Below are 17,220 nucleotides of genomic sequence, written 5' to 3' on the forward strand. Positions count from 1 at the left end.
GGTGATACTCTATACAGCTTTATTGTTTTTACGAGACTGTTTGCACTTGTTTACGTTGCTGTATCAATGGGTTAAATCAGACGATATATAATATAAATTTGACGATCGGATAAATCAGACGATATATAGTATAAATTCGACGATCGGATAAATCAGACGATATATTATATAAATATAGAATGTTTCTTAAATCATGCATTATATTAGTATATTATAATAATGAGATCAAATTATGAGACGCACTGTTGTTTTTTTTTTATTTTTTATAATGACATGTTTTGCACGAATTTATAGGCAATACTTTTATCTTTAAACATACATGTCATGGATTCTTATTCGGGAGATTTTTTATGTACTTCTTATTTGTATTTATTTTTAACGTATTGCATGACAATGTTAACCCATTGATACAGGAGAGTAAACAAATGCAAACCGGTTTCGTTCGAATAAAAACAGAACAACTGTATAGTGAAACAATATACCTGATAATTATAATTTTACATAGAATCTTATAAAGCGTCTGATAATATGGCAAGGAACTGTACGGTAGTCTAATATTGCCTTAAAATTATAACTAAATAAAAACTTTAAAAAAAGCCTTTCCTGATATATTTTTGATGCTCGCAGTTTTGTTAAACGAGATCCTATTTTTTAAATATTACTTCATAGTTTATTATTATTACTACTCTGTTCTTATTAAACCACTTTCGTGACTGTGATAATGGAGTCTTATAATATGAAATTTCGATCACTTTCTGACACTCTAGAGCAGTGGTTTCCAACTGGCGGCCCGCGAAATCTTTTTTTGTGGCCCGCGAACTAAAATATATTAGTTGTCATTTTTTTGCGGACAATTTTCGTAAAAAATCTATATGAGTTTAAAATACTTTTCTCGTTAATAAAGACCTAATTTCTTCGTTTCTGTGAAATTTATCATACCAACGGTACAGAAATTTTTTTTTCTCAGGTTTTGCATCCAAGAAAATATTTATTAAAATACAAAAATAATCGTGTATGTTGCTCTTTTTTATTTCATTTTTTTTATTTTGTGAATATAATTTAGCATGTGTGTATCAGAAATTTTCTCGAAGAATTTCCTTTTTGAAACCACTCATTTTGGACGAAAATATTTCCACACATAGTTGTAAATTTTAAATGTAAATATCTGTGGTTGCAGCAGACAAACCTGAATTTTGTCTTTGAACATTTTGTGTGCTACTATGTAAGTTTTAATACCAACCTTTTTAAAGTTTTATATCTCAGCAATTAGATATCTGTTGCACATTAATTGTTTAATACATGGGTGCACATTAAAGTTATTATAACCCGAATTTTTTAATATGCAATTAAATATTCTTTTAAAGTCTACTTCTTATTTTAATTTGTAATTCAATACTTTTGTTTTGTACAACTTGGTAAAAATCTGACAGTAATATTTAATGTTCCTTCAAACATAAAAGAGTCCTACATAAAATTTTGATATGGTTGCGGCCCGCCATTTGATTTGTGTTTTTAATTGTGGCCCCCGGCCTCATGCAAGTTGGAAACCCCTGATCTAGAGCATCTCCATTGGAGTTCCAAGCCTGATCAAGTGTTTAACGACCAGTAGTCCATCAGTTCGAAACATTAAATGAAGTTGAATAATAATACAAAGAGTTCGCCATTTTCTTGAGAATGTATCGTCAGTTAAAATTTTAATCACTTTTTCACAAGCGATTGATGCATTTATTTCTTAAATAGTCTAGAACCATTAAATAGAATAATATAAAGATATGTGATCTCATCTCGAGACCTGTTAGCTAGTGCAGGCGATATTTTAATCGGACACAAAAAAAAAGCATGCCTTTCTTTTCGACAGATTCCTCAGAAAAGGTTTTATTTTATGACCGCCGTTGAACAGTCGACCCAATTTTTGGGTTTACGACTACCAATGTTCAACTCCGTAGCCTTGTCATTTTGAACCCAATCCAGAAGACAAAGGAATAAAGTATTGGGAGATATTTGCTTTTGTGGAACACTTTTAGATGGAACTAACCCCAGCATTTGCGTTACATGGAGAGGAAGACCAAGAGAACCTCCCACGGTTAGCCTGACGGCAAGGGGACTTTAACCAGTGATCCGTCTACCNACTACTAATGTTCAACTCTGTAACCTTGTCATTTTGAACCCAATACAGAAGACAAAGGAATCAAGTATTGGGAGATATTTGCTTTTGTGGAAGACTTTTTGATGGAACTAACCCCAGCATTTGCGTTACATGGAGAGGAAGACCAAGAGAACCTCCCACGATTAGCCTGACGGCAAGGGGACTCTAACCCGGATCCGTCTACCACTGAACATATTTCACGTCAGCACTGTGGTAGGTGCAAGTCGGATGCGGAATATGTATCGCCCAGTCTTTGCCGGGATCGAACCCGGGTCACCTCATTGAAGGGTGAATGCTCTATCCCCTGAGCCATCGCGACTCTAGGGGAGGTGTTGTCGCGATCTGAGGTTGTTTGGCCAGTAGAGGGACGAAAGTTTGGACCCCTTAATGTTATATCGCTATATCTCGAGAAATTATTAAGCGAATTGAAAAATTTTTGCGCTTTATTCATTTATCAAAAGATAACTCCATGCAAAAAACAATTTTTAATTATTGTTTATTCCTTTTTTTAATTATTTTATACAATAATGGTTGAAACATACAAATTTTTACATCATGTTAAAAAAATGTTGTTTTATATGATTTAATACAAACTTGCATAAAATCGGTCGAGCAGTTTCTGAGAAATCGAATTTTAAAAGTGTAACTTTTTTAAAATTCGATTTCTCAGACGAATTGCGCTCAATTTTTATTTTTTGCCGTAAAAGGGTATATACTTTAAAATTCTATAGCGATGTCGTGTATGCCTTATTACAATTCAAAAATTTCTTGATCATTAATATATAAAACAACAAAGAACAATAAATAATTGTTAAAAATTATTTTTACCGTTAGGTAAACAAATTTTATAATTTTTTAAAAAAAATAAAAATTCAATTTTTTAAAAAATGTTCTTGAGATATAAGTGAAGTACGCAGAAAGTAAAATTAACGCAAAATACGCAGCAGGAAATCCAAATCTGCCGATAAAAAAAAAAGTGATATGTTTAATCAGCAAAAGTGTCTGATTTCGAAACTTAAAATATCGTCTGCACTAAGAAAGCATAAGCATATTTCAGGTCAGGTTCTTGAACGATTAAGATTAAGTCCTAGTACGTGTAAATCCGATCATTAGATCAGAAGTTAATCAAGCTGCTCCATTTTTGTACAGTTTAATCCAAATTAAAATAATAACAAAAAGAAGTACAAAAACTACTTAGTTAAATGCTTAAAACTTTTACGATTTGAAAACCGAATTATGAAAACAAAATTAAGTTAAAATTACTATTTAAAATTAAAAGTTGTGATCGCCCATGGGTCAAATGCTTTTTCTTTCTGGATTAACACAGTTAAACATTTCAAATCGTGGGTCGCAAAAACTGTCATCAATTGATGTTTGTTGTCGGATTGATCCTGGTCTATGTACGTGTTTCAAGACTTTTCCTCCTTCATCATTCCTATTTATATTGAAATCACCGTCAAGAGCCAGTCATTATACTTTAAATTATTATTATTATGTATAAATACATTAAGAATGCCTGCTGGTGAAAATGAAAATAAAAACAGCAGCGGTCGCCATGGCAACGCATGTGCACTGTTTACTATATGACTCTTGAACATAGTTGAAAAGTGTGTGGAAGCTTTCACTTTTCTGAGACTTACTTTGAAATGCATATCAACTTAACTTCACAAAATACTTTTTTTTATATAAAGTAATACAAAAAGTTTCATTAAATAAAAATTCGGAATTTTTATAACATTTAAAAAACAAATATTTCAATTGAAAATAATTGTTCTAACTGTTTTGGGGTGGTGCGCTTAAGAAAAAAATTCATCTTATCTCCAGGCTACGGCAGTACTTACAATTTTCTTTTATAGCATTACGTATAGTTTATTTTTACATTAGCCATTTAAAATTCCCTTTTTATACACCCCACGAACCCTTTGGAGATTTTCACACCCCGGTTTGAGGAATAGTGGTTTACTAGTGGGCTGAGCCCCCTGCTCGCTAACTCTCGCCAACCCCCGAAAATTGCTACGCAATCTAATATGGTTTGATTCGCAAACCAAGCTCGATTCGCTCGCTACTAACTTAGGTTCATTGCAAATGCACAAAATTCTAAGAATTCAAAACAATCATTCAAATCCATACAACAACTTTTCTTTAAAAAAAAAATTACATCTTTTTAATAAATACCAAGTCATTAAAATAAATTTGACTTCAAATAAATGACATGTAATTCGTTAAACCTATTGGAAATGTGCTATAGTATAAAATCTTAAGATAAAATTTCTAAAACTGATATCTCTTTAAAAAGGTTAAAATTTTGGCTATAATTAAGTCTATTAAAAATTGAAATAAGTGAATTGCAATGGAAAAACCTGCATAAACAAATAAATTCTAGTAAAACAAATAAATTCGTGATATAAATCAAAAATCGTCAAATAAATTCGTAATATATAAATTCGTGAAAAAAAGCGCTTTCGACAAAATACTAAAATAGAGATCTATCGACAAAGACTACTCACTTCTGCCTAGCTTAATAGTATGAGATTGCCGCAGCTGATGCTCTCTGGTTATTTCAGTTTCCGTTTTTAAAAGCGCTATATGTTGAGTCACCTCAGTTAGATTTGGCATGTGACATTTTTAGCGGCAATCATGGGTCGATTTTCTAGCGTTGCCATTCGGGGAGTTTTAATGAGACTTTTTTTTTATCGCCGTGTAAGAGAAATATATATATATATAGATGATTTATAGTATGAATGGTTTAAACTATAGTGATTTTTAGATCGGTTATATTACCTAAAGGCCTGGATTTCAGGGCTTTAATATTACTCATCTATAACCGCAATTAACATATCGATTCGAATTATATGAATAACAAACATTAGGTATAGGTTTAGTAAATAATTAAAATATTAATTTTCTTTTTATATAACTTTTTTTTTAATAGAAAATTAAAACTCCGTGGTTATTATTGTAAATAAAGATATTTAAAACAAATCATGGTTAAAAGTTTAAATCAGTTATAAATAGTTTGGGTCAGAGTAACAAATAAAAGGGAAATTTATTCCTTAAATACTTCATTCCAAACAGATTTTTTATCATAATACAACCAATAAAGAAGCCGATATTAGAGTACACGTTTAGATGCGGTTTTCTATATCATACTATAAACAATCGAAAATATGAATACACTATAGCGAAGTTTCAAATCAATAACGTAAAAATAAAATAAATATTGATAAATTAAATGTAGGAATCTGAAAAATTTGCAAGGTGGTAGCTAGGGCCACTCTTAAACCGAATTATTTGTCAGAACAAGTATTTTCAATAAAAAATATTTATTTTTCAGTAACAAAAAAAAAAAAAAANAAATTCAAGTTAAACTTTAATGAATTATCTTTAACATTAGTTTTTAAATAAGAGTATTCAAAAATTAAATACAAATTGAATTTAAAAACATGCTACATCTCAACTCTCTACTTAATAATTGCTTTCTTTGGTCTCAGCAATAAGCAAAATTTCGAGTTAGTTAATTATTATAAAACAATAGACGTATTTATAATCACGGCAATCATTTTAAAAGTGAAATAATTTCAAAAAGTTTCTCAACGTTAAAAACTTGTACAAATAATAAAGAAAGCATTTTTGAAATTATGAATCAAAATTGAATTGATCTCGAGGATCATGTCCTTAAAAGGAGCATGTCTGCGAAATGAGCGGGGGGTGAATTGATCGTGTCAGCTGTCGGCCAAATGACAGTCTTGACTGCACCTTTCTAAATCAGACATTTAACCGCAATCATTTAACCGTTCCTAACCGCAATCAAATGTCCCCAATGAACAATAGCGCCTACCTCTATCTTGGTCTCCTAAATGATTCTCATACTTAACCATAATCGTCTTCCTGAGTTTTCATTTAAATTAACTCAGATATAAATGGAAGATGCAAGAAAAAAATAATAATAAATAAATAAATAAATAAATAAATAAAAAAATAAATAAAAAACTCAATGGAAAAAGTTGATCACTCACATCTTTATTAAATAAGAAATTTGATCGGTTTAAAACAGTTAGTATTTGAAATTATTTAACACGCAGTTATACAGACATCGCAACGTTACTTAAGGAACTTATTTTACTTTGAGTTTGGATTTCTCTTCTATTATAAATAAACCACTGAACTAGAAATTGACTTTTAATATTCAGAGCCCATCAAGGGGGGGGGGGCATCAGGTCAGGGCTCTAATAGGCTTCACGCTGGTTGCATTCGATATAGTATGTATATACAATTTGTTAATAAAAAATTTTCATTCTTTGAAATTTGGCAGTATTGATAATTCGAAAACCTTTTCGTTTTATAATAACGATGAAATGGGAAATATTGTAATAGTATTCTCTTGTCTAGGGAACAATCCTAATTAGATAATTAGAAAATAAGATTCGTTAAAAAAAATTTGGATGTTAATTGGTTCGAGGCCGTTAGATACAAAATTTCTCAAATCGACACTAATGTTTTGTACATGAATCAGGAAATTCCAATTACTAGGAGGCTCGGCCCCCTGCTCGCTAACGCTCGCCAACCCCCGAGAATTGCTACGCAATCCTATGTGGTTCACGCCGTGAACCATGGCTCGCTGCGCTCGCTCGCCAATGAACACAATGTTCTAGCACAAAGACATAATATATTATCACNATTTCATTTGTTGTTATTTTTAAAAAATTTTTTTGAGTGCTCCTCACACTATTGTATTAATTTATTTAGCTTTGGCTTTATTGATACAATATCAGAAAGCACTCTGTTTTGCGGATATAATCGTGTGGGCTGAAGAAAAGATTATATCCTTTTTTTTCTTCCGGTTTTTTAATTAACATTTCATGATTTTTTTTTTAATTTTATTTTTTTTATTTTTATTTTTTATTATTGTTATTTTTTATAAACTGTTGTTTGCTATTTTTTACTTATTATTTCCCCCTCCCCTTTTTTTCATATATCTATTATTTTTCTCTGTTTTATTCTTCATTTTGAACTTATATATATCTATACATACATACAATTTGTCCATAGAAAATTTTCATTCTTTGAAATTGCGCAGTATTAATAATTTGAAAGCTTTTTTGTTTTATCATAACGATGAAACAGAAAATATTGCAATAGTATTCTCTTGTCTAGGAAAAATCCTAATTAGATCATTAGAAAATAAGATTCATTAAAAAAATTAAGACGTTAATTTGATCGAGGCCCTTAGATGCAAAATTTCTCAAATCGACACTAATGTTTTGTACATGAAACAGGAAATTCCAGTAGATAAAATTTGAAGGTCAGAAAAAAAAATTTAAGACTTAAAATCGAGATTTTTTTTTCAAAAATAAAGGCGATGGTAAGCGAAATACTATCCTAAAAACACTGCTGGAAGGATCATATTTTTTGTTTAAATTTTTTTTGTTAGCACAGAAAAAAAAAAGTATGTTGTTCTAAAAAACAGGCACATGGAAGACGAATCGGTTGTATAGAAATTCCTCCAACTTTCTTCAAAAATGACGAAAATAAAAAGGGTAGAGGTCAAAAACTGACGAAGAAAATAAACCCCAAATTCGCTATAGGGAGAATATTTTTTTAAAATTTCGTTATAGGCAGAAATCCGTCGTAAGGAAACTATGTTGTCGAGAGAGACTCCAATTTATCGCAATTTATTGCCATTCTACTTTAATAATGCTTTTTCATAGATTATACCGACGACTTGTATTAGAGATAAAGTGGAATGATTGCTGTGACGTCACACAATCAGTAAAAAAGAGATATCGCGTCATTGAATTGTGTAATAGATTCGGTAATGATAACAAAATGCATTTACACCACCAACCGCCCACCACACAAAAAACATTTTCTTCATTCTTACATAATAATAATATTTAAAATAAGTTCTTTTACATATTTTTTTTGTAGTAATTTTTTTTAACTCAAATGTGAAGTGAGGGAACAACAGAAACACATCATCTTAAATGTTCATTATATTATAAAAAAATTTTAAAATACGTAGGGTATGATGGTTATCAGGCTGAACTTATATCGTCTGTGTATTTTTAGAACACTTACATTGAATGAAACATAGATTGAAATCCAATGTGAGAATTATACTAGGTCCGCTTTTTTTAAATAAGAAGAATTTCAAAATCTTTTAATCAAAAATCTCTTATTCGCCTATCTCTTGGTATCTTCTTCTTTATTATTCAATGTGTTAGGTTGTCTTAACCAGGAGGTTAAAAAAAATTAAAGTCAGTGTTCACATTTATCGAACAAGTTAAATAGGTAATTAAAATGTACTGGCCAGTCAGTTTCATTGAAGCCTAAACTCTCTTTTTAACATTAACATGCGCCAACCACACTTATGACTGCCGTGAGCAAAATAAAAAACGAACCATCTTTGATAACTTTTGATCTAAGAATCTCAATCTTAATGGTTCGAGGGGGTTACCTCAACTATGTTAATGAATAAGTGCAGACGATATTTTAAGTGATGAAATCAGACAGAAAAACATACTTTCTCTGAATAAACATATTTTTTTTCGGACTGATTCGGTTTTGTGATCCCCAAAATATAGGGAGGGGGGGGGAGTCGCAATCTGGAAAATATGGTCTCCATAATTTGGTCCAAAGAGCGGTTCAAAGTTTGAACCCCTTTATGTTCATTTTTATTTTTGCGTATTTTACTGTATCTCGAGAACTTTTCAAGCGAGTTGACATTTTTTTGCACGCAATAATATAATTCGTTTATCAAAAGATAATTCTATACACAAAAAATAATTTTTAGTAAATATTTGTTATTTTATTTAATAATGGTTGGAAAAAATGTTAAGTCGTAAGGTATGCAAATTTTTACATCATTTTAAAGAATATAATTTTGCATGGGAAAATAAGAAATTTGAGCTAAATAAGTCGAATAATTCCTGAAAAATAGAATTGTAAATATCTGGCTTTTTGGAAATTCATTATCTCAGGAGCTATTCAACCGACATCTACCACTCCATGTTTTCTTTTCTTTTTTTCTTTTTTTAAAAGAATATTCTGACGCATCTTAGAAATAGATCTCAGAAGAAAAAAAATTCTTCATCTTATAATGTTTACCCTACCAAGAACATGGATAATTAAGTCAGTATTTAAAGGAAAAAAGTTGAGAAGAAAATAGCGAAAAAACACTGGATACTTGAAATAACTTTCCGAGCAAATTGGAATTTTGAAACAAAATTATTCTTCGTTTTAGTTAGTATTTCTCAAAACAAGTTTAGCAGTTCACAAATCTTGAGTTTTATTATTTCGTCTTTTTTAATATACCTTCGTAATTACAAATTTCTAAGTCTTACAGATTTTGTGCAGTAAAGCAAAACGCAACGTGAAATAAAATAAAAAATCATTTCAAAGAATATAATTTTATCAGGCAAAATACAAAATCAGTCAAATAGTTTCTGAGAATAGAATTTTAAGTATCTGACTTTTTTTTAAATTCAATTTCTCAGAAACTATTCGACCCATTTCTCGAAAATTTTGTATTTTGTCATTTAAAACTACAATCTTTTAACTGATTCAAAAAACTGTGTGCTTTACAATTTTAAATTTTTTCGACCATTATTAAATAAAATAATAAAAAGTAATAAATAGTTGCTGAAAGTTACTTTTTGCATGGCATTATCTTTGGATAAACGAATTCTATAGTTGCGAGCAAAATTTTTGCCATTCGCTTAAAAAATTCTCGAGACATAGCAAAAAGTTAAATTAACATTAAAATGGTGCAAATTTTGGAGTGCTCTTTTCACCAAAGTATGGGGATCCCATTTCCCAATTTTGGAGGTAAGAAAATGTGAATCCATCGAAAAAAGGGTATGTTTATTCAGGAATAGTACTTTTTTGGGACCGATTTCGTCACTTCAAACATCATCTGCACTTATTTATTAGAGATTACCCCCCTCGAAGCAATCCTGGAACGTGACGATCCGGTCATTAGATCAAAAGTTACTTAGGGTGATCCGTTTTTGTTTATTTTTTTATTTTGAGTACTGTAGATCACGATGTCAAAAATCTATAGCTACAGTGGTGTGAATGTTTTTTTTGTCCAAATAAAACCTTCACAAGATCGTATTCAATAATTGTAGCTTTGTATAATATTCACAATAGTGTCATATTTAATGCATCTGTGTATTATCGTTAGCCGGCGACACGTGTAAATCAGATTGTGAGCGAACTTGGCTTCATTGGAATCGTTGGCTTCTTTGGGAACTTAAGATTTACACAATATAGATATTTATTACTATAAAGGAACATTTATGGTTATTTTGTTATATTTTATTACGGTCGTTGCACAGCCGACCCAAGTTTTTTGGTTTTACGACATCTGTCGTTCAAGTCCGTAGCCTTGTCATTTAAAACCCAATCCACAAGACAAGGGAACTGCTGGGTCAAGTAGTGGCAAAATTTGCCTTCGTGGAGGACTTTTTGATGGAGCTAACATGGAAACCACGAAAACCTACCACGGTTAGCCGGACTCCAAGGGGACACTAACCCATGATCCGTCTACCACTGAGGATATTTTGCGCCTGCACTGTGGTAGGTGCGAGCTGGGTGCGTAATTTGTATCGACTAGCCGATGCTGGGAATCGAACCCGGCTGCCTCACCTCATAGGAAGGCGAATGCTCTATCGGTTATGGTTGTTAATAAAAGTTTTCCAAAAACAACCACAGTGTATGAGGAACATAAATTAAAATAATGAATTAGAGACAGTTTCTTTGAGGGACGATTTATTTATTTTTTTGAAAAATGGTAGCACTTACAGCTGTGTAATTAAAATCACGGCAGATAGGGTCCCAGAGGTGTGCACCGTTCCAAATTTTAAATTGGAATGAAATTTTTCATAAGATGAACGTCAGCCCGTTAAGACATTCAATAAAATGAAACCACCAGCAAAATCATACATACCTTGTCTTGTGGTCATTTTATATATGATGCCACAACTTCGTTTTTACAAACCTATAACGTTATAACGCGCGAGAAACTTTTCATGGCGAATTCATTTCCATAGGTATTTTAAAGTTTAGAGTAAAGATTTGTCAAAATACCCATGAATTCTCCTTCTGATGCTAAAGCTGACCAGTTGAAAGACAACCGGGAATGCGATGTGCGGCAATTTTTTCTATTTTGAATTAAAAATATACTTAGATTGAATACAAAATATGAAAATTATTCGCGCAATATTAAAATAAATTTTATTTTTAATTGAACGCCTCATCTTTTTTACGAGCTATTTCAAGGCATAGCACACATAGTATGGGTATTTTACTTCCATTATAATCCTAGCTCGGCTATTGTCCATCACAATAAAGGGGGGGGAGAGAAGACTCACCTGGTACCACCAATGAGTTGGTTTGGACGATGACGCTACTGGCAAGGTGACCTGTGACCACAGCGTGTCCATCCGGGCCCACCAGCACACCAGGAGTGGAGCCGAGTGGATTCATATGGAGTGAACAATTGTTTGAAACGAAAGTTCAAATTTCAATATCCAAAAGAGAAACGTTGGCTTAAAGAAAATAAGGCGTTATGTGGTTTGTTCGATAAGAAAAAGGCGCCACCATCGCTTGCCTTCTCTCTGATAACACATTATCGCTTCAGATAAAGATCTTCATTTTGGTTTTATAAATCAGACGCTGATTGTATAGTTTAAACGGTTGACACTTTTTTCCTCAGTTTCACTCTTGTTCCTTCAGATTTTGAGAACGGCTTCAAAAGGAATGCCGAACATAAAACAGTTTAAAATGTTCAATTTTTAGAAAAAGTGACCAAACATTTTATAAATGTTGTCCTACAGTTCTCATAAGGATATTAACGAATAAATTACTTGCAATGGGGGTATCCAATTAGCGTGTTTTGAATCATCATCGAACGGCCGACCCAATTTTAGGATTTACGACTGCTAATGTTCGCAGCCTTCTTATGTTTGAATCCAATCCAGAAGACAAGGGAACACCTGGATTAAGTATTGAGAGAAATTTGCCTTCGTGGAGGACTTTTTGATCAGACAAACTCTTATTTGCGTTACACGGAGAGGACACAAACACCAAAATCCCCCCCCCCCGGTTAGCCCGATGGCAAGGGACTCTAATCCATGATCCACCAACCACTAATATTTTACGTTAGCACTGTGATCGGTGCGAGCTTGTCGCTGGTGCGGAATTTGTATTGACCAGCTATCACTGGAATTCGAACCCGGGCCACCTCAATAGGAGGCGAGTACTCTATTCCCTGATCCACCTTAGCTCATAGTTTCATATATTTTATTTTATAACCGTCGTTGAACAGCCGACCCAATTTCATGGGTTTACGACTACTTACGTTCAACTCCGTAGCCTTGCAATTTTGAACCAATCCAGAAGACAAGGAAACTNAAATAATTCAGTGCAAATGCTATTTGAGGCAGATAATGTGGAGACCAGTGAATTGCTTTTATTTGATAGTTTATTTTAGAATTTATATTCTTCCGTATGTAATATTTGTGGGAACCAGAGTCTACGAAGGGAGCAGCGATCCTTTGATTTGAGCTTCAAATGCCATTTCCATATGGAATCAGCGAAGCAGTTCGTTTTAAGCTGACCAACAGAACTGTGGCAGGCAGCTAGTTCTGAATTGGAATGAAATACAAATGCATTTTATGCGTTGTTAATAAGCGTCATATTCACAAACCACTTTTGGTTATTTAATCTCTTAATAAAAAAAAAAATAAATAAAAACCTTAAGCATGTTTTCGATGAAATTCCAGCGTGAGTTCGATAATGAGCCCGCAGCACTTAAAACGAAAATATACGCTTCACTTCGATGCAGGAACATCCTTATAGCCAGATAGAATAAGTCCATTTCTAATGCTTGTAAGCACAGGAGGTGGTTTTAGAGAACACAGTAGAGGTCACTACTGAGAAAGGCTCTTGGAGATGATGCTGGACAATTCAAAAGGTTATTTTCTGCTAAAGGTGGGGTCACTACTCTATTCTGATGACTGAATTATCTCTTTTATTTTAAAGAGGTCTCTCTCACTTTTTTCTTTTGTTTTGTTTTACTCATTGTCAAAATGGGTTTTGGTTTCGATTGGGTGGCTTCAACACACACTTTTCAACTCTGATCAAGAGTCATAGTAAAAAGTGCGCATGCGTTGCTATGACAACCGCTGCTGTTTTTCTTTTCATTTTCACCAGCAGGCATTCTTAAAGTATTTACATCATAATTATTCAAAGTATTCTTAATATTCTTTTTATTACGAACGTATAATGACTGGCTCTTGACGGTAACTTCAATATGAATGTGAATGCGGAAGAAGGAAAAGTATTTTGTGACGTTGTGGTGTTGAACGGAGTGAATCCAGAAATAAAAAGCATTTGGTCAATGGGTAAGTGATCATTGATCACTTACTTTTATTACATTATTGATCATTGATTGGTCAGTGATCGTAATGAGCCGATCACAATTTTTTTTAAAACAGAAATCTAAATAATGTGTCCATTTGCCGAATTGAATCTAATATAGTCTTTTTTGCAAATTTATGATAGCGAGCCGTTTCAGGCTCAGAGATAGAGCTTCGTCTTCCAATCCGGTGAACTGGGTTCGAATTCCAGAGATGACTAGTCGATTCGAATTCCGCACCCTGCTTGCACTGACCACACTACTGACGTAAAATATCCTCAGTGGTAGACGAATCACGGGTTAAAGTTCCCTTGTCGTCAGGTTAACCGTGGGAGGGTCTCGTGGTCTCCCTCTTCATGTAATGCAAATGCTGGTTAGTTTCATCGAAAAGTCTTCCACGAAGGCAAATTTTGTCCAATACTTTATCCAGGAGTTCCCTTGTCTTCTGGATTGGGTTCAAAATGACAAGGCTACGCAGTTGAACATTCGTAGTAGTATACCCAAAATTGGGACGGCTGTTCAACGTCGGTTATAAAGCGAAATTTTTTGATAGTGATATTAAATGGACGTTCTTCGGGTGTAAATTTTTTAAAACCACTTTATTGTTCTGTACTCCTAAAAAGCTACATTTGATCCGATATGGTACAAGAAAAGTAAGTACAAAATTCCCCGTTTAGTTTATAAATTTGAGTTGTACATTGCAAATCCGCCATTTTTTTAACACCCACCCAGTATTAAAAAATCTCACCGACGATTCTAAAAGAGGTCTTTTTTTAAAATCAATATTATCTCAACACAAGTTGACAACCTAACAGAATATTTTATTGCATGGTCAAAACTGTTTGAAATGCTCCTAAGAATTGTTAAATAAACCGAAGTCAAAATTCTTGATGGCTCCACATCATTCGATGGTTACCCTCATCCAACATTTTCCAGTCATGATTTTTGACAACAAACTTCCATTATTCCGTGATGGAAAGTGCTACGTTAATACTTTGATGGTTAGCCATCAGGAAAAGTTTGATTGTCATGGATAAAGTGAGCCTATTTTCATTGAGACAAAGCGGGACAAATGGGATGAAATGAGAATTACAATCTAGTTATATATATATTTTATTACATACATTCATATACTTGTACAAAAATGCATTTATTATTAATTATTGGTAACTATGAAAATATTTGTAAAAAATAATAATTTGAATATCATGAGTTTTAATCAAATAAAAAATTTTACTTAAAAAAAATTATGATTTTCTTTCACGGTTATATTTTTGATCCGAGTGAATACTTTGCAATATATTCGGATCATTTATTGTCCCGCAGTGGACTAATCGTTAAGATACGGTTCCCAGCAGATCACCGAAGTCAAGCATCACTGGCTACGGTCAGTGTGCGGGTGGGTGACCACTTGGATCAGTCTGCGTAGGGACCGAGGGTGTGCGGTATGGGTCCTCGTTAAACTGGGCTACCGTAAAGTGCTCGACTTCGCGCGCAAGTCGTCGGGCTACCGCAGAGGATCAAAATTGTGATGGCATGTCTTCGGATCATCCTCAGGGATGTTTTCCGGACCATCACCAATAGCCCATTGTGCAGCTCTAGTGCGACGTAAATGAACAACAACAACAACCGGGATGTTTCCCAGACCGTCGCCAATATTCTATTGTGCAGCTCTAGTGCGACGTAAATTAACAACAACAACAATCGGATCATTTATTAAAATGTCGTGAAATATTTCACATGAATTGGTCAAATTATATTTTACACTTAATATAGATTTTAAAGTTTTAATATTCAACTGCGCTTCTTCAGTTGTCCAAATTTTATTGATACTAGAAAAAACACGCTCTGTTGCGGCATTTGTTCCTGGAAGGGAGAGAGCAAACTCTATAATTTTCAAAATATTTTGATAAGGAATATTATTCTGTTTAAAATGAAGGAATAACTCCGTCCATTTTTTGTCTGTTTCCACATTTGCAGACAACCAACATTTAATTTTTTCATCTGTAACATATGTTTCTACCAATGACACCTCATGAAAAAAATCATTTTCGTAAATATTATTTTTCGGAAAATGGTTACTAATATATTCAAAAGATTTTCTAACATATTCTCATAAAATCTCCTTTTTTAATGTCACCCAATGAAAATTTTTAATATCTTCGAGTTGAACTGTCCATTCTTCAAGATATTCCAAGCAGTTATTATAAAAATGTTTGACATGCTTCAGAAAATCAGGTCGTTTAATGGCACCTTGTTCTTCCAACCTAGTGATGTTTGTTCTTCCAACCTAGTGATGTCTTTTCGAATAATTAAAAGATTGTAATCGTTATCAATTCTTTCTCGTAATTTTGTTTTTAAATTATTGATTTCATTTGACACTTCCGTGATTGAAGTTTTGTCCCCTTCAATAATTTTCACAGCATTGTGAAATGATGTAGCCTGGTTAGGGATGAACTGAAGCCAAATTTGTGATGTGTCATTTTCAAAAAAGAGCTTCAATATTCTTGGACATTTATCTTGAGATAAAAAATATGATTTTAATGGTTCGTATATCTTTAAAATATTTTCTTCAGCTGGTAAAAGAGCTAGCATGTGCGCTGCACAACCTACTCCAATAATTTTTTGGAATGTTCATTAAGTTTCGTAAAAACGTTATTGATGCCTTTTCTAGCTTTCCCACCAAAATTTGTGTTAGTGTTAACCGCACAATAGGCAATAATTTTATTGTTCAAATTATTCTTTTTTAAAACAGTTCTTATTGAATCGAAAATTATTTGTGAAGTTTCACCCGGCAATGAAACAAAATCCAATATTCTAATTTTAATTCTTGTTTCTGGATCAAAAAATCCAACAATTGTGGGAAATAATTTTAAATCTTTGTGAATGGAAGCATCAGAATATAAATGCGCTTTTTTATAATTCTTTCTGCAATTGTGAAAACGAATATGGTGAAAAAACATTACAAATAATTGCTTCGGTTTTTGTCCTTGCACATGCAAATTTTTTGTCGTATAAGGTTTTGATCATTTGCGACATACAATCCACTGATACGAAACTTTGATTGTAGTTTATGGCGTGGATAGCAAAGAGCCCTTCCGCTAATGCTAGCTGTTATTCCGTGTTTCCAAAGCTAGCACTGCGAAAAAACTGTTCCATTTTAGACGAGGAAGCGGCATTATTCAAAAATCTTTGTCGCTAGATGTTTAGTAATATCGTTTTTTCCACCATGTGAGACCGAAAATTCAGCATTGCATTTATCACACCGTACCATATAGTCTATTCTGGTTTTTTTAATAAATGGAAATTTTTTGCCTAGCTCTTCGTTACATTTGAGTTCTCTCTTTTTACGCATCTTTTATTCTGTGGGTAAATACTAGAAATAAATAAAAAATTTACTACAAAGGCTAAAAAAGAGTATTAAATTTTACCTTATTGACCGTTATGTTGTGGCGACTATTGCTCTACCACTACCTTCGTCAATCAAATAATGAGTCAAACCGAACGTCAAATTGAAAACAACAAACCGCACTGTCCGCACTTATCTGAATTAAGCCGAGACGTAACGACAATGATCGAACACCACCGAGTAAATCTAACTCGGTACATTGCCTAATTTAGTTTACTCTGCATGCATTTTACGTGCTTTTTT

At 32.8% G+C, this 17,220-nt stretch overlaps 1 protein-coding gene across 2 annotated transcripts in view; it reads right to left on the reverse strand.

Moving 5' to 3' along the window:
* The window catches only part of LOC107439273 (Hepatocyte nuclear factor 4), a 39,834-nt gene extending 28,083 nt beyond the window's left edge, over positions 1–11,751 (reverse strand). Inside the window, exon 1 of one of the 2 annotated variants that reach the window (XM_043051209.2) lies at positions 11,521–11,751. In XM_043051209.2, the coding sequence (XP_042907143.1) occupies positions 11,521–11,635 (115 nt within the window). In that variant the 5' untranslated portion in view covers positions 11,636–11,751. The remainder of the gene's footprint in view (positions 1–11,520) is intronic. The other variant, XM_043051208.2, reaches the window with a different exon arrangement.
* Positions 11,752–17,220: the final 5,469 nt, after the last annotated feature.

This window comes from Parasteatoda tepidariorum, chromosome 4 (genome assembly GCF_043381705.1).
Source record: "Parasteatoda tepidariorum isolate YZ-2023 chromosome 4, CAS_Ptep_4.0, whole genome shotgun sequence".
In the NCBI taxonomy this organism is placed as follows: Eukaryota; Metazoa; Arthropoda; class Arachnida; order Araneae; family Theridiidae; genus Parasteatoda; species Parasteatoda tepidariorum.